Raw genomic sequence first — 23,375 nt, forward strand, 5'->3', positions numbered from 1 at the left:
AGCGGTTTCTCGTTTTGTGTTGTTGAATATAAATTAGAATAGGATAAAGAATAGGCTACTGTATTGTTAAATAGGCTATAACTATTATATTTGCGGTGGGGGATTAACATGTGATTAATTAACTTAAGGTACTGTTTGAATTTAATTGTGAACCATTGGGGCTCCTGTACAACTGTGCATCTTTTACCTACCGTAAATATACTTACCCTCCCTGTGCCCAGTTTAGGAGAGTAAAATTAGTATAGTGGAGTCCTCGCTCTGTTGTGAGGTGATGAAGACCCTCACTGAAACGCAAGATGCCGCTCTTGAGGTGAAAAGGGCGAAAGGCAACGCAGTGGTTTCCTCGTTTGACAGCAGGGGCTTGTTTTACATAGCCTAGCAGCACAAAACAACAAGGATGAAGATTTCAAGCGACGATGCAGCAACTGAGATAATGGAGGATACGTTTAGCTGAAAGCTTCCCCCCCTCACCTACCTACAGCTCTATCCCTTAATCTCTCGGTTTGGCGAGGGAAATCAACACCAGGCAACTTGAATATCGACTGAACTGCAGATGAATGCCTGTGCCTTAAAGTCCTACCCCTGGATTTGTTGTTGTTGTTAGCAGCTAATGCTAACCAGATAAGTTGCGAGCTAGCTGGCCTAGCAAGCTGATGGTTAAAGCCAGGGAAAAGATAATTAGCCGCATATGTTTTTGTTTTTTTTACTCGGTGCTGTCCGGCGAAACAAACTCGGCGTCGTTTAGCTGATGGAGCCAGCCAACCTCGGCTTCACTAGTTCAACAACGACTGCAGCAGCTTCGGCTAAAGGCTAATCTTTCCAAGTGGCAGCCGTAGTAGTAGTAGTAGTTAGCAGTTAGCTCACTCGTTAGCCGCCACCGTCCGTGGAAGAATGAGTAGAAAACACCATCATGTAAAAGGAGCCGAGGTCAGCTGCTGTGTCAAATACTTCTTATTTGGATTCAATATTATATTCTGGGTAAGTAAACACAGTTTGTTTGTTTTTTCACTTCGCCTCTGGCTTTTGTGTAGAAATGTGGCTAACTTTGAAACAACTTGAGCACCGTTGGTGTTGGCAAGTTGAACTTATATGATCCCTGAGGTCTAACTTTTATTGTCATTATATGTGTTGGCTGAGTTAACTAAATGCGTATTAAACTAGTTTTCTTCCTGACAGGTGTTGTTGTTGTTGGTTTGGGTAATTGTTTATGTGTGGTATCTGGGATATCAGATTAGCTTGACTGACGTAAAAGGAGTCACTGATTGAATTTTGTCGCTGGACAGTTGTTAGATGTGCTCTCTAAAATTTAAAATAAAGTCTCTAAAATTAGCTTGAAAGTTGTTAACCGTAACCTGAAATATGATATTTAATATCCTTAAGCAGACCACGACTTGCATCACGTTTTTTTTTTATTATTCACTGCTGGTGTCAAGAGACTGTCCCTTATCTTGCTAAACTAAAATTAAAATGAAGTGAACAGTAAGTAAATAAATAAATAAAACCTCTTTATAAACTTTACTGGCTGACCAATGTTTACAGAAGAACGATTGTTTGATCATTTATCGGGGTGGTTAATGAAAAACCATGGCAGATGTTGTTTCCTCTCTACTTTGACCTGGTAGTGAGCAGTAATGTCATTGAGAGTTGACTTTGAGAAATAACATGAGACATCTGTATTGTTAGGCCAGTGGCAATGAGCCCACGTCTCCCTTACAATGCCCCCCCCTCCCTCCCCTTCCATCCTTGTTTCCCCCTGTGTCTGAAAAGTTCCTCTGTTCAGTCTCCCCCACCCATCTCTCCCTCCTCTCCTAACCCGTCTGCATTGCCTCTGTGCGGCTGGTCATTCACTGTCTGTGGGTGAAGCGATGGCCTGTCTGTGCCTCCAGAAGGTCTTTTCACACACTGTTTAAGCCACATGGACCTGAATACCACCCAGCCCTCCTCCTTTTCAAGCACCCTTTTCACTCCCACCACAACTATAGTGCCTGGGCACCGTGGGACAGCATTGTTTCTCTGCACTCACACACCCACAGACGTACAAAGAGGGATGGTGAGAACAAAGACTTGAGGGGAGAACCGGGTGTGATTCTGTGTTTTCTCCCCTCGTATGCTTGTTCTCCGCACTCATTAGGCACATGGGATCCACATGCGAGTGACTCTTCCCTTTCACCCTCCTTTCATTACCACCTTCTCATTCCTCCTCTTCATAATGTAGGAGCATAGCACCATACCATAAGGTAAAAGGAACTGCCAAATATGCCAACAGCCAGTTTTTTGTTCTGCTTGTTTTGTTTTTTATCTTTTTACAGAAAAAAAAATGCCCAGATTTACAATCTTCCTCACAATAAAAACTTCTCTGCAATCCAATTTGACTGAGCAATCAACCAGGAAACATTGAGTCATAGGGCCGTAGTGTTGTGTCTGACTCATATTGTGTTTTCGGGACTATTTGACACTCAGGCCAAGCTAACAGCCTTGTGTCTAAGCTTTCGGTGAAACTGTGGAACAAGTTCCAGCTCGCTGGCTGTTTCCGTTAATAATCACAAGAAGATGTTCGCCTCTTGTCTGTGTTCTGTGAAACTGGATTTGACAGACAAGCTATAGCATTGCCGAAATACAGAGGAATGAGGTTTATTCTCTACAAATCAAACCATTTGTCTTTCCCATAGTGATCTTGTCAGGCTTGAAAATGCTGCCTAAATTGAGACAGAATGTGTGTACGACCCTAAATATTGTGGAAAAAATAGGGCAATAAAACCCAGTGTATTTCTTCTGTGTGAATTCTTCCACCACTTCAGCTCGCTGTTGACAGCCAGACATTCTCACCCAAGAAAACACACCTTCCCTTGTCCTTAGAATAGACACATTCCTCACATCCACTTAATTAATCACATTTTCTGCCTGAGCTGCTGAAATGTTTGGAAGCTCTACATGCTGTAATTAAGAGCTTGTTAAGCTTTAACCATGTTGCTGAGTTGGTTGGATGCAGCTTGTGTGTTATTAGCCAGCTACAGCTCTAAGTGTCTTTTCACATTTGGCACTGAAACGTGCGTTGGGCAATCGCATCACAGGTGGACAGCAGTAGAGAAGCAAGTGTAAATGCAGCCACTTTTTGTTCTTTAATTCATGTCTTTCTGCACTGTTAGTGTGCAATGTGCCTATTTTATTGTACTGAAGAAAAGCATGAAATGCATTTGCTTGTGTGTAAGCTAGAGCTGAAATAATAAGCTGATTAATTAATAAGCCAGTCAACCAATTAGTCTTTTTTCATTATTTTTTGCAGGCAAATTCATTTACTAGTTCCCCCTTTATGAGTGTGAGCATTTGATGTTTGTTTTTTTGTACAATTGCTAAAGTAATCAGAATATTTTCAGTTTCTGGATTGATTGAGGACCAGATAAAATCTATTGATCTTTAAGGACCACTTTATAATTGGCATTCTCACAGTTTCTTTGGGCAGTGTCTTATGAAAATTATGAATTGATCTAATCAGGAAAATAATCAGCACGTTGATGGATTAAAAAAAAAGAAGTTATTTGTATTGTGTTTAGCCTGATGAACCTCCTGAACACAGCTCATGTACATTCACTGAGGACTTTGGTGGGAATGCAGTATGAGAACAGGGTGTGGCATCGCTTCACTCACACTGCAGCCTGCATTTTTCATGGCATGGATTCCACAAGATGTCGGAAACATTCCTTTGAGATTGTGGCCTTAGTTGACTTGATTACATCACATCATTTCAGCAGATTTATCAGCTGCACTTTTTTGCTGCCAGTGTCTTGCTCTGCCACAGCACAAAGGTGTTCTACTGGTTCAGATATGGTGACGGGGGCAGCCATTGAAATACACTGACTGTACTCATTGTCCTGTTCATGGAACCGGTTTGAGACATGGTGCGTTATCATGCTGGAGGCAGCCATTAGAGGAAGGTAAATAGCAGCCATAAAGGGATGGACAGCAACAACACTCAGAAAGGCTGTGACATTCAAACGATGATTGATGGAAGGGGTCTGAAGTGCGCCAAGAAACCATTCCCCACATCGTTACACCACCAGTAGCCTGGACTGTTGACACAAGGCAGACTGGGTCCAGTTGTGCCTCAGCCAAAATCCAGATTCATCATATCAGTCAAGTTTCAACTGTCCCATTTAGGGGTGTAACGGTACACAAAAGTCACGGTTCGGTACGTACCTCGGTTCAGGGGTCACGGTTCGGTACGGTTTCGGTACAACAGACACTAATTGAATGTAAAACTAAAATCTGTCTTGTGTTATAAAAGTTAAAAGAAAAAAGAATACAAAATAAAACAAGTGCATTAGGAGTGTTATCATGCCATTCATTAATTCTAGAGGAAAAAAAACGTGCACTTGACAACTGGCAACTATTATTCGAATTATTAAATTATTATTATTAAAAAAATATTATTAAAAAAACAAAACAATAAACTGACATCAATGTTGGTTTACCCAGTTAAATTAGACTAGCAGTTACTTTGGTGATGTTTCTGGTCCTGCCTGTGTTCATAAAACATATTAGGCAGCTACACGCACATCCCCCAAAAAACTGAAGACTCGGTGCTGGACCACCAAGAAAGACACAGGAAACAGGAGACCGCACACTAGTTAAAAGCTCCCGTGACAGTTTAATGTCACTCACACGTTTCGGGCGTCAGCCCTTCATCAGACAAAATGTGTCTGATTATATATAGTGTGCGGTCTCCTTTTCTCCTCACCTGTCTGTGTTCATGTCAAGAGGCTTAAAAGCTGCGGGATAAGTTGTTGCACACAACTTGTCTTTTTACTTGCACCAGTGATTGACATATCGGGTTGAACATGCGCTACGTGTTTGATGCGTTTCTAGCGACGCACCGCGCATCCGTGAAACATCGCCGACGGACTTTGTCCGGTGAACCAGTCGCGAGCATGGATGTATTATGGTCGCGAGCCGCCGCCGCCGTTTGTTTCATTGAGAAGCCACAGTGACATGAATGAAGCAGACAGCTCTCCTCCTCTAACTTCACTCTCTCATCACTTCTCTTCTTCGTCTGCTATGACGGCTGCAGGCAGCTTCGAGGCTCATTACCGCCACCTGGATTCAAATGAGGACTCGACTTTTTTTTTTATTTTTTTTTTTATATTCATTCAGACGTATTCGTCGTGTGACTGTGTGCACCGAACCGTGACCCCCGTACCGTGACGGCACGGGACGAATACATATACCGTTACACCCCTAGTCCCATTTAGAAAAACCTGTGCCCCCTGCGGCCTCAGACTTCTGTTCCTGGCTGACACGCCGAGGCGGTCTTTTGCTGTCGTTGCCCATTCACCGCAAAGTTTGACATAATGTGCATTCTGAGATGTTTTTCTGCACCACAGTTGTAAAGAGAGGTTATGTGAGTTACCAAAGCTTTCCTGTCAACCATTTTCCTCAACAAAGCCTTTCCATCCACAGAACTGCCACTCATTGCATGTTTTTTTGTTTTCACACCATTCAGAGAAAACTAGAGACCATTTTGTGTGTAAATTCCGGGAAATCAGTAGTTCCAGAAATACTCACACCAGCCTGTCTGGCACCGACAATTATGACACGTCATAGATCATATTTTCTTTCGCCATTCTGATGTTTGATGTGACAATTAACTGAAGCTCCAGACCTGCATGGTTTCTGCATGGAATATATACAGTGCACTCCTACCGCATCATAGCTGATTGGATAATTACATGAATCAGCAGGTCCACAGGTGTTCTTAGCGCTCAGTGAGTGTATGTATCTATGGCTTGACACTTAAATAACAGCTATTTTCTATTTTCATGTCTAAGGGATAAGATAAAAGTGTATGTGTTTATTTTCAGTAGTAGTATTTACCGCCTCACACAGATAAAATCAAATGTGAACATGAAGTCCATTCACAAAGGGATTTTTCTTTTCTTATTTGTTCTGATTTCTGTTCTGATACTCTGTGTCAACTTCAGTCTGACTCAGTTGGGTCTACTCACTTTGTTACAGCCTTAGACTCAAGTATAGTCCATTCCTGTCAGATACATTTTGGGACTGAATCTGACTTGAAACCCTTGTGTTGCTGCTGTAATTAATCACCTCAATAGATATATTGATTTTTGCAGTATTGAGTGTGATGAAGTGTGAAGGCAAAATACATGGAAGTGTTGTCTTGTTTTGGAGTCACACTAGCTTCACATTTGTTTGTCAGGCTGGCAGTGCCACTGTTATTGCATCATCAAGTATTGTTGTGTTCACACAGTTGGGCACATTAAATATTCAGCATTGTGGGGAGTCACTGAAACAGCAGTCACACTTGACTAAATCCATACCGTGTGCATGACACACTTGCACACGGTATGGACCTAGTATGTCTGAGCATGAAGCTTGGGTTGTCTGCTAGTTAGTTGAGGTTTTGGGATCAACTGGCCTAAGTGTTGATGCGGTAATCTCTCTGTCCATGTGGTGAGGAACCCCTTGCTCTGGGACACATCCTAGAGCAGCACTTGACAGAAAAATAACAGCCTGATTTGAATAACGAGGCAGATGTAAGAACATCTTGTTCACGCTTTGTTTATTTGCTTTGTGATTAAACATGAAAGTACAGTGATATAGGCGCAAGGATCAGATAGAGGGATAAAAAATGCTTAGTAAAACGGGAAATAAATAACTTACCAGAGCAGGTGAGATTTAAAGAAACAAGAGAGGCTTTTAAAAAGCCTTGTCCCAAACAGAAGAAGCAAAAACAAACAAGAACACAGTGCTGCACTGTTCTTGGCTTTATTGGTAAGTTGCTTAGAAGATTTAAGTTCTTTGTGTACACATAGACGTGCATGGAGAACGTGTGTAAAATTTAGGGATGGTATCATTAAGATTTTAACTGTACTACTACTTTTATCGATACTGCTTATCAGTCCGATATCTAAACAGTGCTATTATCGATACTTTTGAGGATGAAAAGAACGGATAAATTAAGAACATGTATGGCTTTATTTTGGAAGATTTTTATACTTTTGCGGTGCCGCGTCTGCATTCACTTTTGTGAAGTAGAGCCACACTTTGGATTGTTTAGCTCTCTCCAGCTTCTTTATGAGCTTTAATTGGTGTGTTTGTGTGTTTGTAAAAACAGGCCTGCTTCTCTGCCCGTCACTGACACAATAGGCAGCCAGAGTTGGCCATTGAGAGAGGGGTCTCGTTTTCTGTGAGAGTAGTGAAATTATATTTAACGTGCAACATAAAATTTTAACGCGACTACTCCACTTCTGATAACAGCAGTGTTAAAGGGGACATATTTTGGAAATATCACTTTTTGAAGGCTCTTTAAAGGTATAATATGTTTGTAGGAATTACCCCCATCTAGCAGTGCGATTGCATATTGGAACGTATTCTTGATGTTGCATTCATGTGAAATCGGACAGACGTCAGACAGACGAGAGACGCTGCATGTAACAGGATTACAAGCGTCTATGTAAACAAGTGATCCGCCAGCACGAGGCAAAACAATACAGGTATGACAGGTATGATTGTCATGGTGATGTCGTATGTTTACCTGACCCACGTTTTACCGTCTTTCTCTTGTCGAGTAAAATGACATTTGGTTGGTTTGCCGACAGCGTCATTCAGGTGCCTGAATGCAACATCAGTGCCTCCGTCCTTCCTCACACTACACAGTGGTGACAGTTTTAACAAGCGCTACCTCGAAAACTTTCTCTCCGAGCCGACAGCTCCGGTGAGTTTCTGTGGTGACCTACGGTCACGCTGCCACTGAACGTAAAAAATGCCGATGCAACATAGCAGCCAAGGTTCGGTGCCTAGTGTATTTTGACCAAAGCATGTCACAGACATGTCTTTAAAGGCCCCCACACGGCTTTTATCCGATGAATGCGTCGCCTCTCGTCGGACACAGTCGGGAGAAAGGAAGCAGTGAAACACACTGCCTCGACTACTGTCGACTACACAGCAGCCTGTACGTTCTGCACTTGCACGAGATGCAATAAGTCTCCCGAACAGCGGGCAGCGCTAGTCTCATGCCAGTAATCTGAAACATGAAAACAGGAAATGCCATAGAGGAGACACCATAGAAGAAACCATGGAGGTTAAAAACAAAGTGCACACAGCGTTAGCTTGTTATTAGTTTTGAGAAGACGTTTTGTAAAACAAAATTATCGCTCTGGCTGAGCTGATGGTTGCGTTGTCTGTTCTCGGGCTCGTTATTGTCCAAAGACAACGCAGGAGGGAAAAAGTAAGGAGAGACCGCACCGTTTCTTTACTTTACTTACTTCCGTCCCTCCCGCACGCCGCGCAGATTCGCTAGGGCACCGCCAATCAGGATAGCCATAGCTAGTAGGGGTGTAACGGTATATGTATTCGTCCCGTGCCGTCACGGTACGGGGGTCACATGAACACAGACAGGATGTAAACCAACATTGATGTCAGTTTATTGTTTTGTTTTTTTAATAATATTTTTTTAATAATAATAATAATTTAATAATTCGAATAATAGTTGCCAGTTGTCAAGTGCACGTTTTTTTCCCTCTAGAATTAATGAATGGCATTATACCACTCCTAATGCACTTGTTTTATTTTGTATTCTTTTTTCTTTTTACTTCTATAACATAAGACAGATTTTAGTTTTACATTCAATTAGTGTCTGTTGTACCGAAACCGTACCGAACCGTGACCCCTGAACCGAGGTACGTACCGAACCGTGACTTTTGTGTACCGTTACACCCCTAATAGCTAGTACACAGCCAATCAGAGTACCTGACGAGTCTACTCTCCCGATGTCCGACGCTCACCGGCTGTGCATGTCTAATCTGGCCCGACGAGGCCCGACGAGACCCGACAGCTTCCGCGCGTTCCCGACGGAGCTGAACACACCAAACAGACGCGTACCCGACGTCGTCCAACTCTCCCCGACTGTCTCCAGCGTCCGATGGTCGGGCCGGTGTGTTCCTGTCTTAAGACGACTGGGAACTATTTTAATTTGTGGAAAGGGGGCATAATATGTCTCCTTTAATCTTGAAGCTTATCATTACTGCGAGTAAAAAAAATTTCACTCTCATCAACTATTTGTTAAAAAGCACTGATTGTCTGAGGAACTCTTTTTATCTCAAGGTGGCAGTGATAAAGTTCAGTACATGGGTAGTGTGTTTCATTGTCACCAACTGACCTGAATTTGGCTCTGGCTGCCCACATTACACTGTAGGAAAAGTGAGTTAAAAGTCACGCAAGCACTACACACAAAGGCATGCTCAGTTCAGTTTCAGTGTACTCATTCAGTCTAATTCATACGAATCCAGACCTTATTGTCCCATCAAGGAAGCTGTGTGTGCAGATAGGCGACACTTGTTGTACAGTTTATGAGAATAGGCCTGCATGTTAAACCTAAAAACTAACACACATATGCATGGTAATGCAAGTCTCTTCACGGGGAGATCAAACAGGTAGTTTATGTTGAATTTGCTTAACCTTTTTAAAAACTTGTATATTGGCCCGAACAGAATAGAGATCCAATATTGTTTGCCTTTTTGCTGTAACAAATTTACAGTGAAACGTGTATTTTTTATATTTGTGAAATTCTTAACATTGTGCTATTAAACCCTATTTACTGGACGAAGAATTGGTTTTCAGTAAAACTGCTGTATCTGGGTGTGAAACTAAAGTTTATTTGCAAGAAATGTAGCATTTGATGCATTGGCTTGCATACTCACAGGGTACCTCATATAATAGTATCAGATGCATTTCTCATACTAGTATCAGTATAGATACGAGTAAATATGTAGTTTTAAGGTGTGATTCCTATTTTAGTTCTGCTATGTGTTATGGCCTCATTGAAAATTCTCAGCTATTGTGTGTTTTCTAAATAAAATTAATGAGAAATATTCACACACTGAAAAAGAGATAGTAAGCCAAAATGGCAGGCTGTGAAAGCTGCCTCCAAGGTCACCCTCAGCTGTGGCAGGGGGCGAAATGCAACTTGACATGCACATGTACAGAGTAATAACAGAACTGGCCATCCTACAAAAGCACTTTTCTGGCAGTGTTTTATTCTAGGAGTACCAAGATGACAACAACATTTTCTTATATTGAAGCTTTTTGGATTGGATAGTTTATAGCAAATTACACTTAACCATCTTCAGGGCATGCTGTAATTGGTTCACGTGCCTTTTAATTTTCATGCAATCCTGCATGATAAAAAGGAGGATACGTGACATTGACCATTATGGACTGTACGATCCTTAATCCCAAAAATGTTTTTTTCTGCTGATGTCATCAGAAATGTCTTTGAGACAAATTTGATGTGTTTCGTCCATGCTCTGTGGCTCAATTTGTGTACTGGGCTTTTGATTGGCTATGACCCAGTTGAGTGGCCGTCTCAAATGCAAAATTAATGGACCTATATTTGATGCTGCCATTCCATGTGTTGTTGTTTACTGTGTCTACCTTGTTCCACCTCTATCTCAATGTCAGACCAGAGCTTAGTTGTATTATACTGCACTTGTCAACCCTGAAAGAAGCATGTCTCCAGACATCTACAGTTTCTTTGATACCCACAGCTGTAGAAAAACAAGTGCCTTCAGAATTTCAACATCGACTTACCCTCAGAAAATACTAAGAAATGTAACAGAAAAAGAAGAGCGATCATTGTGGCATATAGCCAAAGCTACAGATGAATCATCAAATCCCCTTTGACCCAGGCAGCACATTGTTTTTGTTTTAGCATGTCATTTCAGATTTTTGGATTGGTCATAATAATGCAGTTAGCACATATTGTTACATTGAGTGATTCCCTGACTCGAGTGCTCATAACTCAAACAGATTGAGGGCATCTTCCTAGTGCCATTTGAAGTTAATCCCACATTGATGCTGGGTTGTCTGATTTGGAAATAAGGTACAGTTTCAGTTTTGCCTTTAGGTTACTTCAAGGGCACACACTTCTTTGTGAGCTGTGTCCGATGAAAGTTCCAGGCAAAATGTCACAACCTGTTTTATAACACATAGGTGCTTCGTCGGCCCACGGGGATTAGGAAAGCTTCTTTCAGTTCCATGTAGAAAAAGTGTATTTCTCATCTTAAAGTTGGACTCATGCTTGGTGCTTAATAAAGCCGGATACAGTACAGTTCTACATTGCCAAAGCTCTGGTAAGGACTGAATAACGTTTGAGGAAAATGCAATAAATGAAAACAAATTGCTATTGTTATGTGTCATGTTTTTAATAGGAATTGAAGTGTTTGCGCTGAATAAATATGATCTGTGATAAAGATGAAGATGATTTGACTTTTGTTGAGGCCTGCACCAAACCACCAACCTTGTTCTCCTGCATCTGGAGAGTCTGTGTGTCTGTGTAGGACCACAATGCATCATTTCTAAATTGTGTAGCCTGACACCATGGCAGTTCCTTGTGATTTGGATATTGCCATACTGAAATTTCTGGAAATATCATTTTTCTGCCCAAGTCCTGGTGCAGTCACAGGGCATTTTTCATTGTTTTGAGAATAGGAGAGGGAACTCTGTAAGTAGATTACTTAATTGAGGTTTTGGAGGATGTGGCAGTGTGGTCATTGTGGAGCAACAAAACACAAAACAACACACCACCATAAAGGTTGTAGAATTGTTTTTCCCCTATTTAAAGTCCAAATATGGGAAAATATTTGCTATTATCAAGGTTAGCTCATCCAAATGGGCATTAGGAAAGGGATACAGCATGTTGTGGTTTTCATTTAGGTTTTGATGTAACCATCCTGTGATCACTTAGATGCTTAGTTTTCAGTTTGTTAGAATATGCTAATAGTCTGATACAACATGGTTGCATTAAAGGGTTAGTCTAACTAACTAAGGGTTAGTCAGTCTAATCTCTTCTAACTGATCTATTCTCCACCCGCTTACCTTGACTCTTCCTGCGTGTCACTTTACAGCTGGAGCCACCACGCCCTTCACTACAGCCGCTTACGTAACTACCAGGCCAACTCACAGTAACTGCTGTTGTTGTTTCTCGGCATACCGTCACATTGTTGGTCGTGGTCCTGTTGGTTATGTTGTGCATTGATAGGTTACATCATTTTACTTGCTTTTCTTGATTTAATCAGCTTCCCAACAACATGATTTTACCCAAATTAAATTCAGCTATTATATTTCAGACTCTGCCATTGTAGTGTGTCTGAGTTAAGTTCATTACCATCATAAATGTGTTAGGAATGACATTTTGTGGCAGCAAAGAAACGGCTGTTTTTTACTGACATGTAGGCTGCCTAGTAAAATCTTGAAGCTTTATTACTGCTTTTTGTGTATTTTTGGATATTTATACAGGATGGCCCAGGACTGTGGTCATCTCAGGCAGCTACCCTGTACTTTCTGAAGTTTTTTTTTTTTTTAGGCATGTTGTAAGCTGTGAGTCTTAGGTTCATCCATCCCTTTGACGGGAGGCTAATACCAGAGGGATTTTTCCTAACTCTCAGGATATCACATCCTCCAGCCTTAAGCAGCCCAGTGCAATGACTCTAACCTGCAATAACCTGCAGGTGTAATGATTCACTCTGTCCGTGGCAAGTTAAAAGACATCCTCTGAGAATTCACTTTTGTTTAAAGGCTCCAAAAGCCAATTTTCTCTGTTAGATTATTTTTCCAAGTGATGGGTGTTCTACGTGGACACACTATTATCTGCCGGTTTTAGAGGAGTTGAAGAGCATAGACTGTGCTTCTTTCACATGCATGGTGTGGGAAATGCTGGGTCGGGGAAAAAAAGGGTTACTTACATCATGGTTTACTGTGATCGATCAGAATTTGACAAAAAGAAGAAGAAAAAAATCAGAGCCTGAAGACAGTTGTTAGGTTGTTTACATGTGTTGCCATGGAGGCACCTCTAAGTTGCTGGTGATCAAACCACACCCATACAGTGTTGCAAGGAGAGTTTTTTAGAACAGCAAACTTGAGTGTTTAAACGCCAAAAGGCAACAAACTGATTTGTGATTTGTTACTGAGAATGTTTCTACTTTTCAGCTTTAGTTGTTGCTCGTTCACTTTCAGATATTTTATGCAATGGAGAAATATTCAAGATTTAAATTCACATTTTTAGATTCTTGAGTGAGTATAACTGACGGGTCCCAGTGATTTTAATCTAACAACAAATCCTCCTCTGTGCTTTGTTTTACAGTTACTAGGAGCTGCATTCCTGGGCATAGGCTTGTGGGCATGGGCGGAGAAGGTACGTATAAACACACACACACATACTCAAATACACACTGGTGAGACATGACTGTCTCAACAGCAAAGCGCAAATTCTTCCCATTTTCTGGCTGGAATAAGCTGTGAGTCTAATTCACAGTAGAGATTTCGGGTGGAAACGAGAGCTTTGAGAGGAGTGGTGTGGAAAAAATAAAAGCACTATTCCTGTAACACTTCATAGCACTTAAATTCTTATTACCTGATAATAGTCCTGGTAAAAAACTTCTCAACCACCTTAGGAAATGAACTATGTTGCTGCAGCTCTAGTGTGACGTGTAAATTCTCGAGATTTGTTGAGCCTGTGAGCAGCTAATGTTTTTCCAATAGTTGAACAGGAGCTAGAAATGAGTACATCCAAAATTACAAACTCATTTGACTCACAGCCATTAGGGATTTAATGTCTTGTGTTGTATGATAGCCACAAAATGAACTGGGCTTCCAAATTTGTTTGGTAACCGGTTGGTGCTTATTTTCCACAGTGTATGGGCTACAAGTGTCAGTGGCTGCCATCAACCTCTGATGTGCAATGTATCATAGCAACATTCAAAACTTCTTCCGATGAGTTTACAGTTAATTTGCTCATTAATTAGCCAGAGATTGCACCAGTCGGTTCAGTAAATGCTGCACCAGTCTGGAAGCATGTACCGATTAGTAACGTCTGCTCATGAACTCTGTGCAAATAGGCCTTGCACTGGAGTACCTTTGTGGAACAGAGTGAATAATTTAAAGGGGTTTTGCCGAATGATGAATAGCTGGTACTGGAAAGGCATAATGGTGAATTTGGGTCTCAGTGACTAAGCTGATTAGTTTCGAGACCACTGCGTGCAGCCAGACTACATTATTGTTTCAGGGTCTCATGCTTAAATTCAAATGAAGGCAGTTTATTCTGCACCACCAGTGCCATAAAAATGCAAGAATGTAGTATTGTCCTATAGTTGTCCCTTATCTGAATGCAGAGGGCGCTTAACTAAAGTAGTACGAGATTTCAGTGTTTGATATGAGAAACATATGTGACAAGCAAACAGGATGTCAGAACTGAGAGCAGGTGAGAACAGAAAATGTTATGACCTTGTGGGTTTCCTTTGGGTGAGAAATATGGCGAGGAAGCAATGCATGAAGAGAGACGTTTATTATATACATGCTGCCACAGACATTGCAACTTGCATTATGCTACCCACTATTGACTCAGGTGTTGCACATAGCCTACTTAAGAAATGGGCTGTTTGTTCAGATTTAAAAAAAAAGAAAAAAAAGAATTGTCAGTGTAATGATGCTGACCAGAGACTGACAGGAAAACATGTTGGACACACTGTGGCTGCAGGGCTGTGGAGACAGGATATGCAGAGAGGAAGGACAGATGTCTGTTTGTGAACGTTTTCAGGAGACCCTGAACTCTGTGTCTCCTGATAAAACTTACTTGCTTTGTAGGCAGGGCAGAGATCTGCCAGAGAGTGAAATTGTGTTGTAGATGAATTGATGGGGGAAAAAATCCTCTGGGGGTTGTTATTTTATTTAGAAGGCACATTTGATATATATCGTTTTAATCAAATAACAGTATTGCCTTTTAATAGAGTTTTCTGCTGCATCTCTGAAGAGTGCAACCCCAGTGGCCTCTCAGCTGTCATCAGTGAAATTCTCACTGTTTCTCTTTGACTACACATAACTCTTTTCAAGGTTAACTGTGTTTTTGTATAGTGAGAGATTTTGATGAGGACTTGTAAAGGAGACATTGAGGATTGATTTTGAAAGTATTAAAGTCAGAATTTTAACTATTCTCTTTTGTCCTTCTTCCTATCCCGCAGGGCGTGCTGTCCAATCTGTCATCCATTACAGATCTAGGAGGGTTCGACCCCGTGTGGCTCTTCATCGTTGTTGGAGGGGTCATGTTCATCCTGGGCTTTGCAGGCTGTATTGGAGCGCTCAGAGAGAACACCTCCCTACTTAAATTTGTAAGCCTGCTGCCGATCTTCCGAGCACAGACACCGTTTTAACCACATCACACGCCTCAGATCTGCAGTTCACACCAGAGGCCGTCACTGTAGCAGGTGTCACTTGACTCACCAGATCCAAATGCTACGGGCGGTTTGCGTGGCACAAAGATGAGTTAAACTAACTCCTGTTTCATCCCAGAGTACTGATCAGAAACACAGATACATTCCTCATAGGCAATGAAATGTTTCCTCTTTGTAAAGCAATGTTTTCGTCCCTGGCACCTATTTGCTTTTGATTTGAAAAAAAAACAACAACAACAACAGAGAGTTATCTCAGAGCCCAAAGCTGCGACACCACCTCTTTGGGAGGCTTATTTCAGTTCAGCTGTATTGATAATAACATGTGACTGACGGAGACAAACTTGCCTTGTTCCTGGCTGCATTTCCGAGTCGCTATTAACTCCAGCCGATGTCCATTAGCAGCAGTAAGTCAGGCGTCAGAGTGAGCAGCTAATGTGGCTTTTGTGCATTTATCATTAGCCCTGTCTCCTCCTACATTTACTGTAAAGGGATGATATAATGGTACCTCTGGCTCTGTGGGCTTGTTGCCACACTCACATTCAGCAAATCAGGGCATGTCTTACAGCCAGACCTGAACAGGGATATTACGTCACAGCAATTGTCCTTTTAATTCCTCTACAAGAAACGCCAGAGAAAAAAAAATGTTGCTCTGATCTTTCACAATGCAGGATTTTTCTTAAGCACACCCAGATTCCCCTGATTGAAGTGACAGATTTATTGTTTTCCATCTCTGTGTGTGTGTGTGTCCTGTGCTTTCCAGTTTTCTGTGTTCCTGGGTTTGATCTTCTTCTTGGAGCTGACTGCAGGGATCCTTGCCTTTGTCTTTAAGGACTGGATCAAAGACCAACTTAACTTTTTCATCAACAATAATGTCAAGGCCTACCGCGATGACATCGACTTACAAAATCTCATCGACTTCGCCCAGGAATATGTGAGTCCACAACTACTGACTGACTTCTGAGTCACTGAGAGTGAAAAAGTTAGTTTAACAGGGTTAATCATTTCATCTTTTTGGCGATTAGAGGTCACTGCCCTCTTCAGAAATGTTGTTTATATGTGTTTATAAACTGATGTTGAATCTGCTTAGTCTTGGGGCAGAGGGGAGCGGGAGTCAGCTGCTGCAGCCATGCAGTGATTCTCATGATTAATGTGATTGTATTTCCTTCAAATCATTATCCAATTACATGATTATAACGGTTTAGGTAATTGGATCCCATGTGCAAATACTGGGCTCTGTCGTGTTGTAATGTAAAGGCGATTAGATCCGCTGTTGTCTCGCCATTTGAGCCTCACTCTCTGTAGTCACTACCCGCCCAAGCTGACTTTTTCAAGATCAGATCAGAGAAAATAATTTTGTCCGTTAGCCAGTTGGTGGCTGTTTAATCTCCTGTCGTTGCCGCCGTCCCAGTGGTCATGCTGTGGAGCTCACGGGCCCGACGACTGGAACCTTAACATCTACTTCAACTGCACTGACATGAACCCCAGCAGGGAGCGCTGCGGAGTGCCCTTCTCCTGTTGTATCAAAGACCCTGCAGTGAGTCACTCAACAATGATTATTAACACTTTGATGAATTGTGCATAATTAGTTATCAAGATTTTAATTAATTTCCTCAGAGTAATGCAATTTGAACATTTATTAGTATTTGAGTTTTTTGTCGTAGATTGTACTTTGATTGTGGTTGAAATTAGTAAAGATGTTGATAAAAAATAATCCATCTCTTGACACAGTATTTTAATCTTTTTATTAACTCTTCTAAAATCTCACCTGGGACCTCACATTTCTCCATATTATGTTTTTACAGGAGGATGTCATCAACACACAATGTGGGTATGATGTTCGGTCAAAAGTGGTTAGTATCAATAATCCTAATTTTAATAATTCTGATCCTTCAAATCTCTGTGCACTTAATCCTCTATTTATTTTGCTTTACTCAAACTTCTACTTTCAGGGTGTAGGTCTCTGAAAATGTATGTTGTGCCACAAATAAATCTAGATCTAAAAGTCTAATAAAATTATAGCGGTTATAGCAGTTAAACAGGACCTTCTCCTTCTCGCTACAGTCCGTGACAATCAGTGACAGTCAGTCGCATCAGGAAGCATGATTGGCAGCCAGCGCCAGCCTTTCTGGTTAAATTGATGCAAGGCCTTGGAGTGGAATTACTCCTGAGGGCGAGTTGATTGACAAGCTGTGAGCTTGTTTGACTGAAACGATCTAAGCAGTTGCGCAGGAGGACGCAGTGGCAGTCGGATGCATTTGTATTGAGCTTGATTCTTTGCCTCAGTCACCAAATCTATCATAACCCAGTTCCATATCCAATGGATTAATATTTGAAATAAACATCTTTTGAATGGAACCAATCAAATTTAGATTTTACAGCATCTTGACTTTACGTTCTCCATGTGGAAATTGTTTTTCGAACATAGAAAGTATGACAGCAGACACGGAGAATGTTAGGGGTTAAATAGCACACAGGCCCCTCTGCATGCTTCTTGCCTTAATAACAGATTGTTCTTCTAACGGGGATAATTATGCTCCAGTTATAGCCTAGAGAGCAGCCTTACTACACTCTGTAATTGGCAACTCAGTGGGTTATGCCAGTTCGTTCCCTTTTCCTGTGTGTGTGGGTGTGGTGGTTACAACTCGCTGCACTGCAGTCAGAAAGATTTCTGTTGCTAGGCACACTGCAATACAGTGAGCCACCTGCCACTGCATTGGTATGAATTTTCTCCTTCTTTGTGCTCTCGTGTTAACATCCCGGTCGTTGACATTTTGTTGAAACGTGATGTGCACTAAGTTCCTGTGCAGCTCTTTTATGGAGTGCAGGCAGAGAAAGAAGACGAGCAGGAGATATGAGGAAGACAGCAGTACAACAAAGGCACCGGGCTGAAATAGCTTCTGAGGAAGTTCACAGCCAGAACAACATTGTGTGTCCTGCTTTTTTATTGGCTGCCAAGGGGCTTCCTTCACTTCCCATTGGTTAAAAGATAGCTTTCAGGTTTTGCAAGAGAACAAAGGGTTTGCCTGGTTGACTTGTCTTGAAGAGTAACAAAGAGAGCATTGTATACAGCCTTGTTCACACCCGCTCTTATCCCCCTCTTTTCAGTGTCTTTGCGGCTCTAAATTACACCTTTTTATTTCCATCTCTGAATGGACGAAATACATCATCGACTAAATCTGACAACGCAAACAACCATCTGTCCGGTAACAGGAAACAGCTTCTGTCTGTTTGTTCAGGCCAGACAGGGTCCACAGAGAAACTGAAAACACTGCCTTGATGTCCCCCATTATTTCCAGACACTGACATGTTGTGAGCCAAGAGTGACTCGACTATCACTCACTACTCATGCCCTCCTCAGCAGTGAACGAGTTAGCGGGCAAAATGTTATGTGTTGTTTTGTCAGGCATTAGTCACACGTCATAGTTCAGATGTTTGTTTAGATTAGGCAAAAAGGAAAGGACAGTGTCCTTTCTGTGAGCTGCCCATTTTTTTAAAAAAAAGGCATATATTCACCTACATTTAAACTGTTACTAAACTCATACTACCTCTAACCTATTCTGTGTTTTTTATTTCTGCAAGGAATTGGATCGTCAGAAATATATCCATACCAAGGGCTGTGTCGGACAGTTTGAGAGGTGGCTTCAGGATAACCTGATCATTGTAGCTGGAATCTTTGTTGGTATTGCACTTTTACAGGTAAGAAGACCTCGTTTGAATGTTATTTTACTTGAAAACATTTACATGAGGAAATGTAGTGCATTTGAAAGTAGATGTTTACTTAAATTTACACAAATGAGGTGGATGGTTTGTGATTTTGTGTCATCACTGCCATCTAGTTGTGAGAACATGCAACATCAGTCAAACCCCTGCAATACAGCAGTCTGCCTTTTTTCTTTTTTTCCCCCCTTCCCATAATATGTCGTATTCTGACCTCACTTTATGTAATCATCAGCTGGTCTAATGTCCTGCTTGGCTTTCTCTTCAGATTTTCGGTATCTGCCTCGCCCAAAACCTGGTCAGTGATGTCAAAGCTGTCAAAGCCAACTGGTGACATGAGAGGTGAAGTGTGGAGGGGGGCGGGGGGGCCCTGCCCCTCCCAGCCACACCAGGTCAACACAGCACACAAACGGTCCCATCCGGCTGAGGACGGAGAGCCATGAACATTCAACACAATACACTTTACCACTGAACTAAGCAGCACACACTCTCTCACACTTGCAGACACGAAGAGTTTACTTCCCTGTTTTTCAGTGACATCCAAGTGGGAGGAGAAAATATCCCACGCAAACCAAACAGTCAACATTTTGTTTACCACTCAGCTGAGATTTTAACCCAAATATACAGAGGATTGCCCAGCCTACTTCCGAGTTAGGTTCTCTTTTTCTGTTTCCTCTGATTTTGTTCTTTAGAGAAGTGTATTTATAGGGCAGAGTTGCACAAGGACACCTGTCAGCTGGGAGAATGGGGGTCATGGATGAAAGTAAGAGACAGCAAAACACACACAAAGGACAAGGGACTACGATGAGACATATTTTAGGTCAAGCGATACTTTGTCACAGAGCCTCTGTCCCACTCAGTGAGGGGTTGACGATCTCTAAAAAAAAACTGCCTGTTTTTAACATGCTCGTCCCCACTTCCTGCTGGGGGTGGGTGGTGGCTGGCCGGCCGGCCAACAAACACATGGATTCCTCTGCGTGTCTTTTTCCTCCATTGTGTCCTTTTATGACCACTGAAAAGACTTTGAACACTGGCCGGTCGTGTCTGCAACTTCAAACCATTTCAGGAGATTTGAAATATAACTCAAAATGTAAAGAAAGTGCCATTAATTTCCAGCGATATTTTTGTCTCCTTCCTGTTCTTTACATGGCGTTCTCTGCACCCTGCCCCACAGAACCTCAGGGCCTGGCTGAAAATATATGTTTTCTGTCACTGGTTAAAAGCATATCTATTTTTTCTCCATGTCTGTTGAACTTGGATAAATATCCATGCCTGTTTAACTAATCCAGAAAAACACTGACATTTCCTTGAAAGTCGCCCTGTTTGCCCTGCAGTAATTGTATTATCTGTTGATTTACTGAAGAATATTGGATTGTATTATATATAGAATGGCCTGGCGTGGGTAGGATTGTAGGTCTATGCTAAAGCGGGAAAAGGGTTTAATGATAGTTTGTCTTTTATCTCTGAGCATCCCTCAAGCACATGGGATTGCTGGTTTGGGGCCTTTTTACTTGACCTATGTTACCATATTTGTCTTACACTTATATTTTGTTCTCTGCATTATGAAAATTCTTTGTGTTTTCTTAAAGATGTCCTTTACTTCTCCTTTTATTTCCTCCTGTCCTTTCATAGACACAAATTTATCTCCTTGCTTCATTTTTTTCGACTTCAACAGGCACCTGTTTTACCTCTGACCCATCATTCAACAACGAAATATGTCCTCCTTGTTGATATTGTTAGCAGTCCTAATGGAAACCAAATAAGCCAGCCACAAACTGACTGCCAACGTTTTATCTGGCTACAATTCAGATTTTATTAGGAATGTCAACAATAACAAAAAGTGTTTCTAGATGGCCAAAATGTGAATTTATGTCCCATTATCTGGGAAGTGCCAGTTGAACGGAGAAATCAAACAAAAACTACAAATGTTATAGCATCGCTTTTATCTATAATTCAATGTTGTTGTTTTGTTTTTTGTTTTTTTTCTTTCTTTGGTGACTGTTTTTTCGTAGTTAATAGTTAATACATGCCATTTTGATAGCTACGGTCTCAATATAACATGAATGCTGCTTTAACTTTGACTAGATTAATTGATATGTAGTGCAGTAACCAAGTCTCACATCATGGCATTCGAACAATCTGCCATGTTGTTATTGTTTCCAGGCTGAGGAGATATTCTGATTATTTCTTATGTCTCAAGTTTACACTCTCCACTCGGCCTGTGTTGCCCTTTGTTGTTCATTATAAGAAAAAAAACTAAATCAGAACTCTTCAAGTTGTCCTCCAAGCTTCTCATCTTGTCTGTGATCCTCACAGAATGCAGTTCGAAGAGAGTTCACTCCATTTTACACATTATTCAAAACATTTAATCATTGCGGTTGTTTCCTGTTGCAGCAATGTCATTTACATACACAGCACAGGCAAGGTTTATACACACACACACAGATCCACACACACACACACAAAAAAAATGTTTTGAATTGCAATGCACAAGCTGGAAGATGAGTAGCATTAATATTCTGGGAACAGTACAGCAAAAACTTTTCCTGCTTCACTGAGTCTTGTATGTAGAATATATATCAGAGTTCATCCAGCAGCGCGCCTGCTGTGCGTCCATTAGATGTCTGTTTTTTCCCCTCATCCTGTTATTCTGAATGTGTGTGGGCTCCTTTGATTTCACTGACTGTTGTAAGTCAGTCTGTCTCACACCACTCTAGAAAACCGGGATGTGTTTATCTTTCCCCCTTGATGGCTAAATTTTGGAGAGGGGAGAAACGGATGCAACGGTTAACATGTGATGACAAATAGTTCAACAAACCTTTGAAGGGTGCTCATCTGTTGTTGTTTTTTTTATTTCATTCTTTTTTTAAATCACCATAATTAGAAGTGTTTGCTCAGGGTCTTAACCACCCCTTCCCCTCATGAAAACAAAGCTCTGCTTATGCATGCAAGGAGATTCCATGTTGTACATGATAAAATAGAGTGGCTGCTGCCTTTTTGAGTGATGCTGAGGATCTGGCTGAAGGCAGATGGAGGCCACGGGTGTCAGTTCTGCTGCAGTACGAAGCTGCAGCTCTTAAGCAAAAAGCACTCCCGCTCTCTCTCTGCAGACACCGTTGTGTCTGGATGGATTGGCCAATAATCAGACAGTCACCTTGGTAATGAGGACTATAATGCCATAATACTCTGTAGTAGGGGCATGGCAGGACTTTAATATGCAGATTCAACAAAGGTGACTCACTGCAGTATGTTTGTTTTAACAGCTTTGAGTAGTTTTGTGTTCCTTTAATGTCGGAGGGGGGGGGGGTTAATGCTAATTATGCTTTGTCCTTTATCGTAACGGCCTTGCATCATGAAACACCCTCTTAATTTCTCTGCTATCCCTCTGGGCAGTTAAATCATTCCTGAGGAGGAGCCTAATGCATACTATGAATGTATAAGTCTGTATCAGCATGGACCTACCGCTCCACGCTCGGTTAGAAATCATCCTTACTCTTATGCAGCACAATGCACAACACAAATTAAGTATAGGAATGTGAATAAAGAGTTGTCCTTATGTTTTAGATGTTCTCCTCATTTTTACATTTTGACATTTTATTTTTTAGTGAGCATGAAAGTAAATTAGCATTCCATTTTTTTCTCTTTCTGGCGTGTGTGCAGACCTGTGTGGACATTTTATATGCAATTAAAAGCATTTTAATCACCAGAAGCAACCGGTTAAAGAATGGTTTGGTTTTTAATGTCTTTTTAGCAGCTGTAAATGATAATTTTTGAAATATCATCGAAAATCTTCATTTGTAAGTTTTGGTAATCTCATCAATGTAAAACGTCTTCGGATACATTATGCACTAATGAATGATTTTTCCTTTATCCATGTTATACAAATTGTCTGTCCCTGGGACTCTGATAATCTGTCCTATGATCCTTTTGAAGCTTTGAAGTCTGCTAATGTCTCGAGGCGTTTCTATTGATATTTCTTATAAAGGTGAGCAGCACATCAGACATTCACAAATCATACCTCGTCTTGTGCAGATGCTGGTCACAACAGCACAAAGAAGAAGCGTAACTGTCTTGTTGGTGAGCATATTAACAGTAATATCATATCTCAGTGGTTGGTACTGACATTTCCATCCCAGCTCATGACATTTGATCAAGACAAGTTGTTGATGCGTTCTTTATGAAATCCCCAAGAGGCAGGAGTGGGGAAAAAAGAATTCTAGTGATCCTATTGATCGAAACTCCTTTCTCTCCTCTGTTTATAACTCAAGAAGTGGCTGTGGGAGTCTCACTAGATTAAACTTTCTAGCTTCCTTTTTTTTTTCTGAAAAAAGTCAAGGTGATGCCGGTTCTATGACAATATCAAAGAAAGCCAAGGATAGCCATACAGTCAAGTTAACCAAGGTTGTAGCTGTTGGTTTATCA

The 23,375-nt window shown here is 41.3% G+C and overlaps 1 protein-coding gene across 1 annotated transcript; it reads left to right on the plus strand.

Moving 5' to 3' along the window:
• The first annotated feature begins 322 nt into the window (after nt 1-322).
• Nucleotides 323-20,891, plus strand: tspan17 (tetraspanin 17). Its single transcript, XM_085790204.1, has 8 exons — nt 323-978; nt 13,154-13,204; nt 15,027-15,173; nt 15,997-16,167; nt 16,645-16,770; nt 17,039-17,086; nt 18,816-18,932; nt 19,222-20,891. Exons 1-8 carry the CDS (start codon nt 892-894, stop codon nt 19,285-19,287), a joined length of 813 nt encoding a protein of 270 aa, XP_085646330.1. The 5' UTR covers nt 323-891; the 3' UTR covers nt 19,288-20,891.
• Nucleotides 20,892-23,375: the final 2,484 nt, after the last annotated feature.

The sequence above is a fragment of the Trachurus japonicus genome, chromosome 10 (assembly GCF_045865225.1).
Source record: "Trachurus japonicus isolate A0001 chromosome 10, Traja_1.0".
In the NCBI taxonomy this organism is placed as follows: domain Eukaryota; kingdom Metazoa; phylum Chordata; class Actinopteri; order Carangiformes; family Carangidae; genus Trachurus; species Trachurus japonicus.

Bases quoted from the DNA above. Each gene is read 5' to 3' on its own strand.
- tspan17 (XM_085790204.1), top strand. From the start codon at position 892: ATGAGTAGAAAACACCATCATGTAAAAGGAGCCGAGGTCAGCTGCTGT. The intron at 15,174-15,996 runs GTAAGCCTGCTG...TGTGCTTTCCAG, and splicing joins ACACCTCCCTACTTAAATTT to TTTTCTGTGTTCCTGGGTTT. The intron at 17,087-18,815 runs GTTAGTATCAAT...TATTTCTGCAAG, and splicing joins ATGATGTTCGGTCAAAAGTG to GAATTGGATCGTCAGAAATA.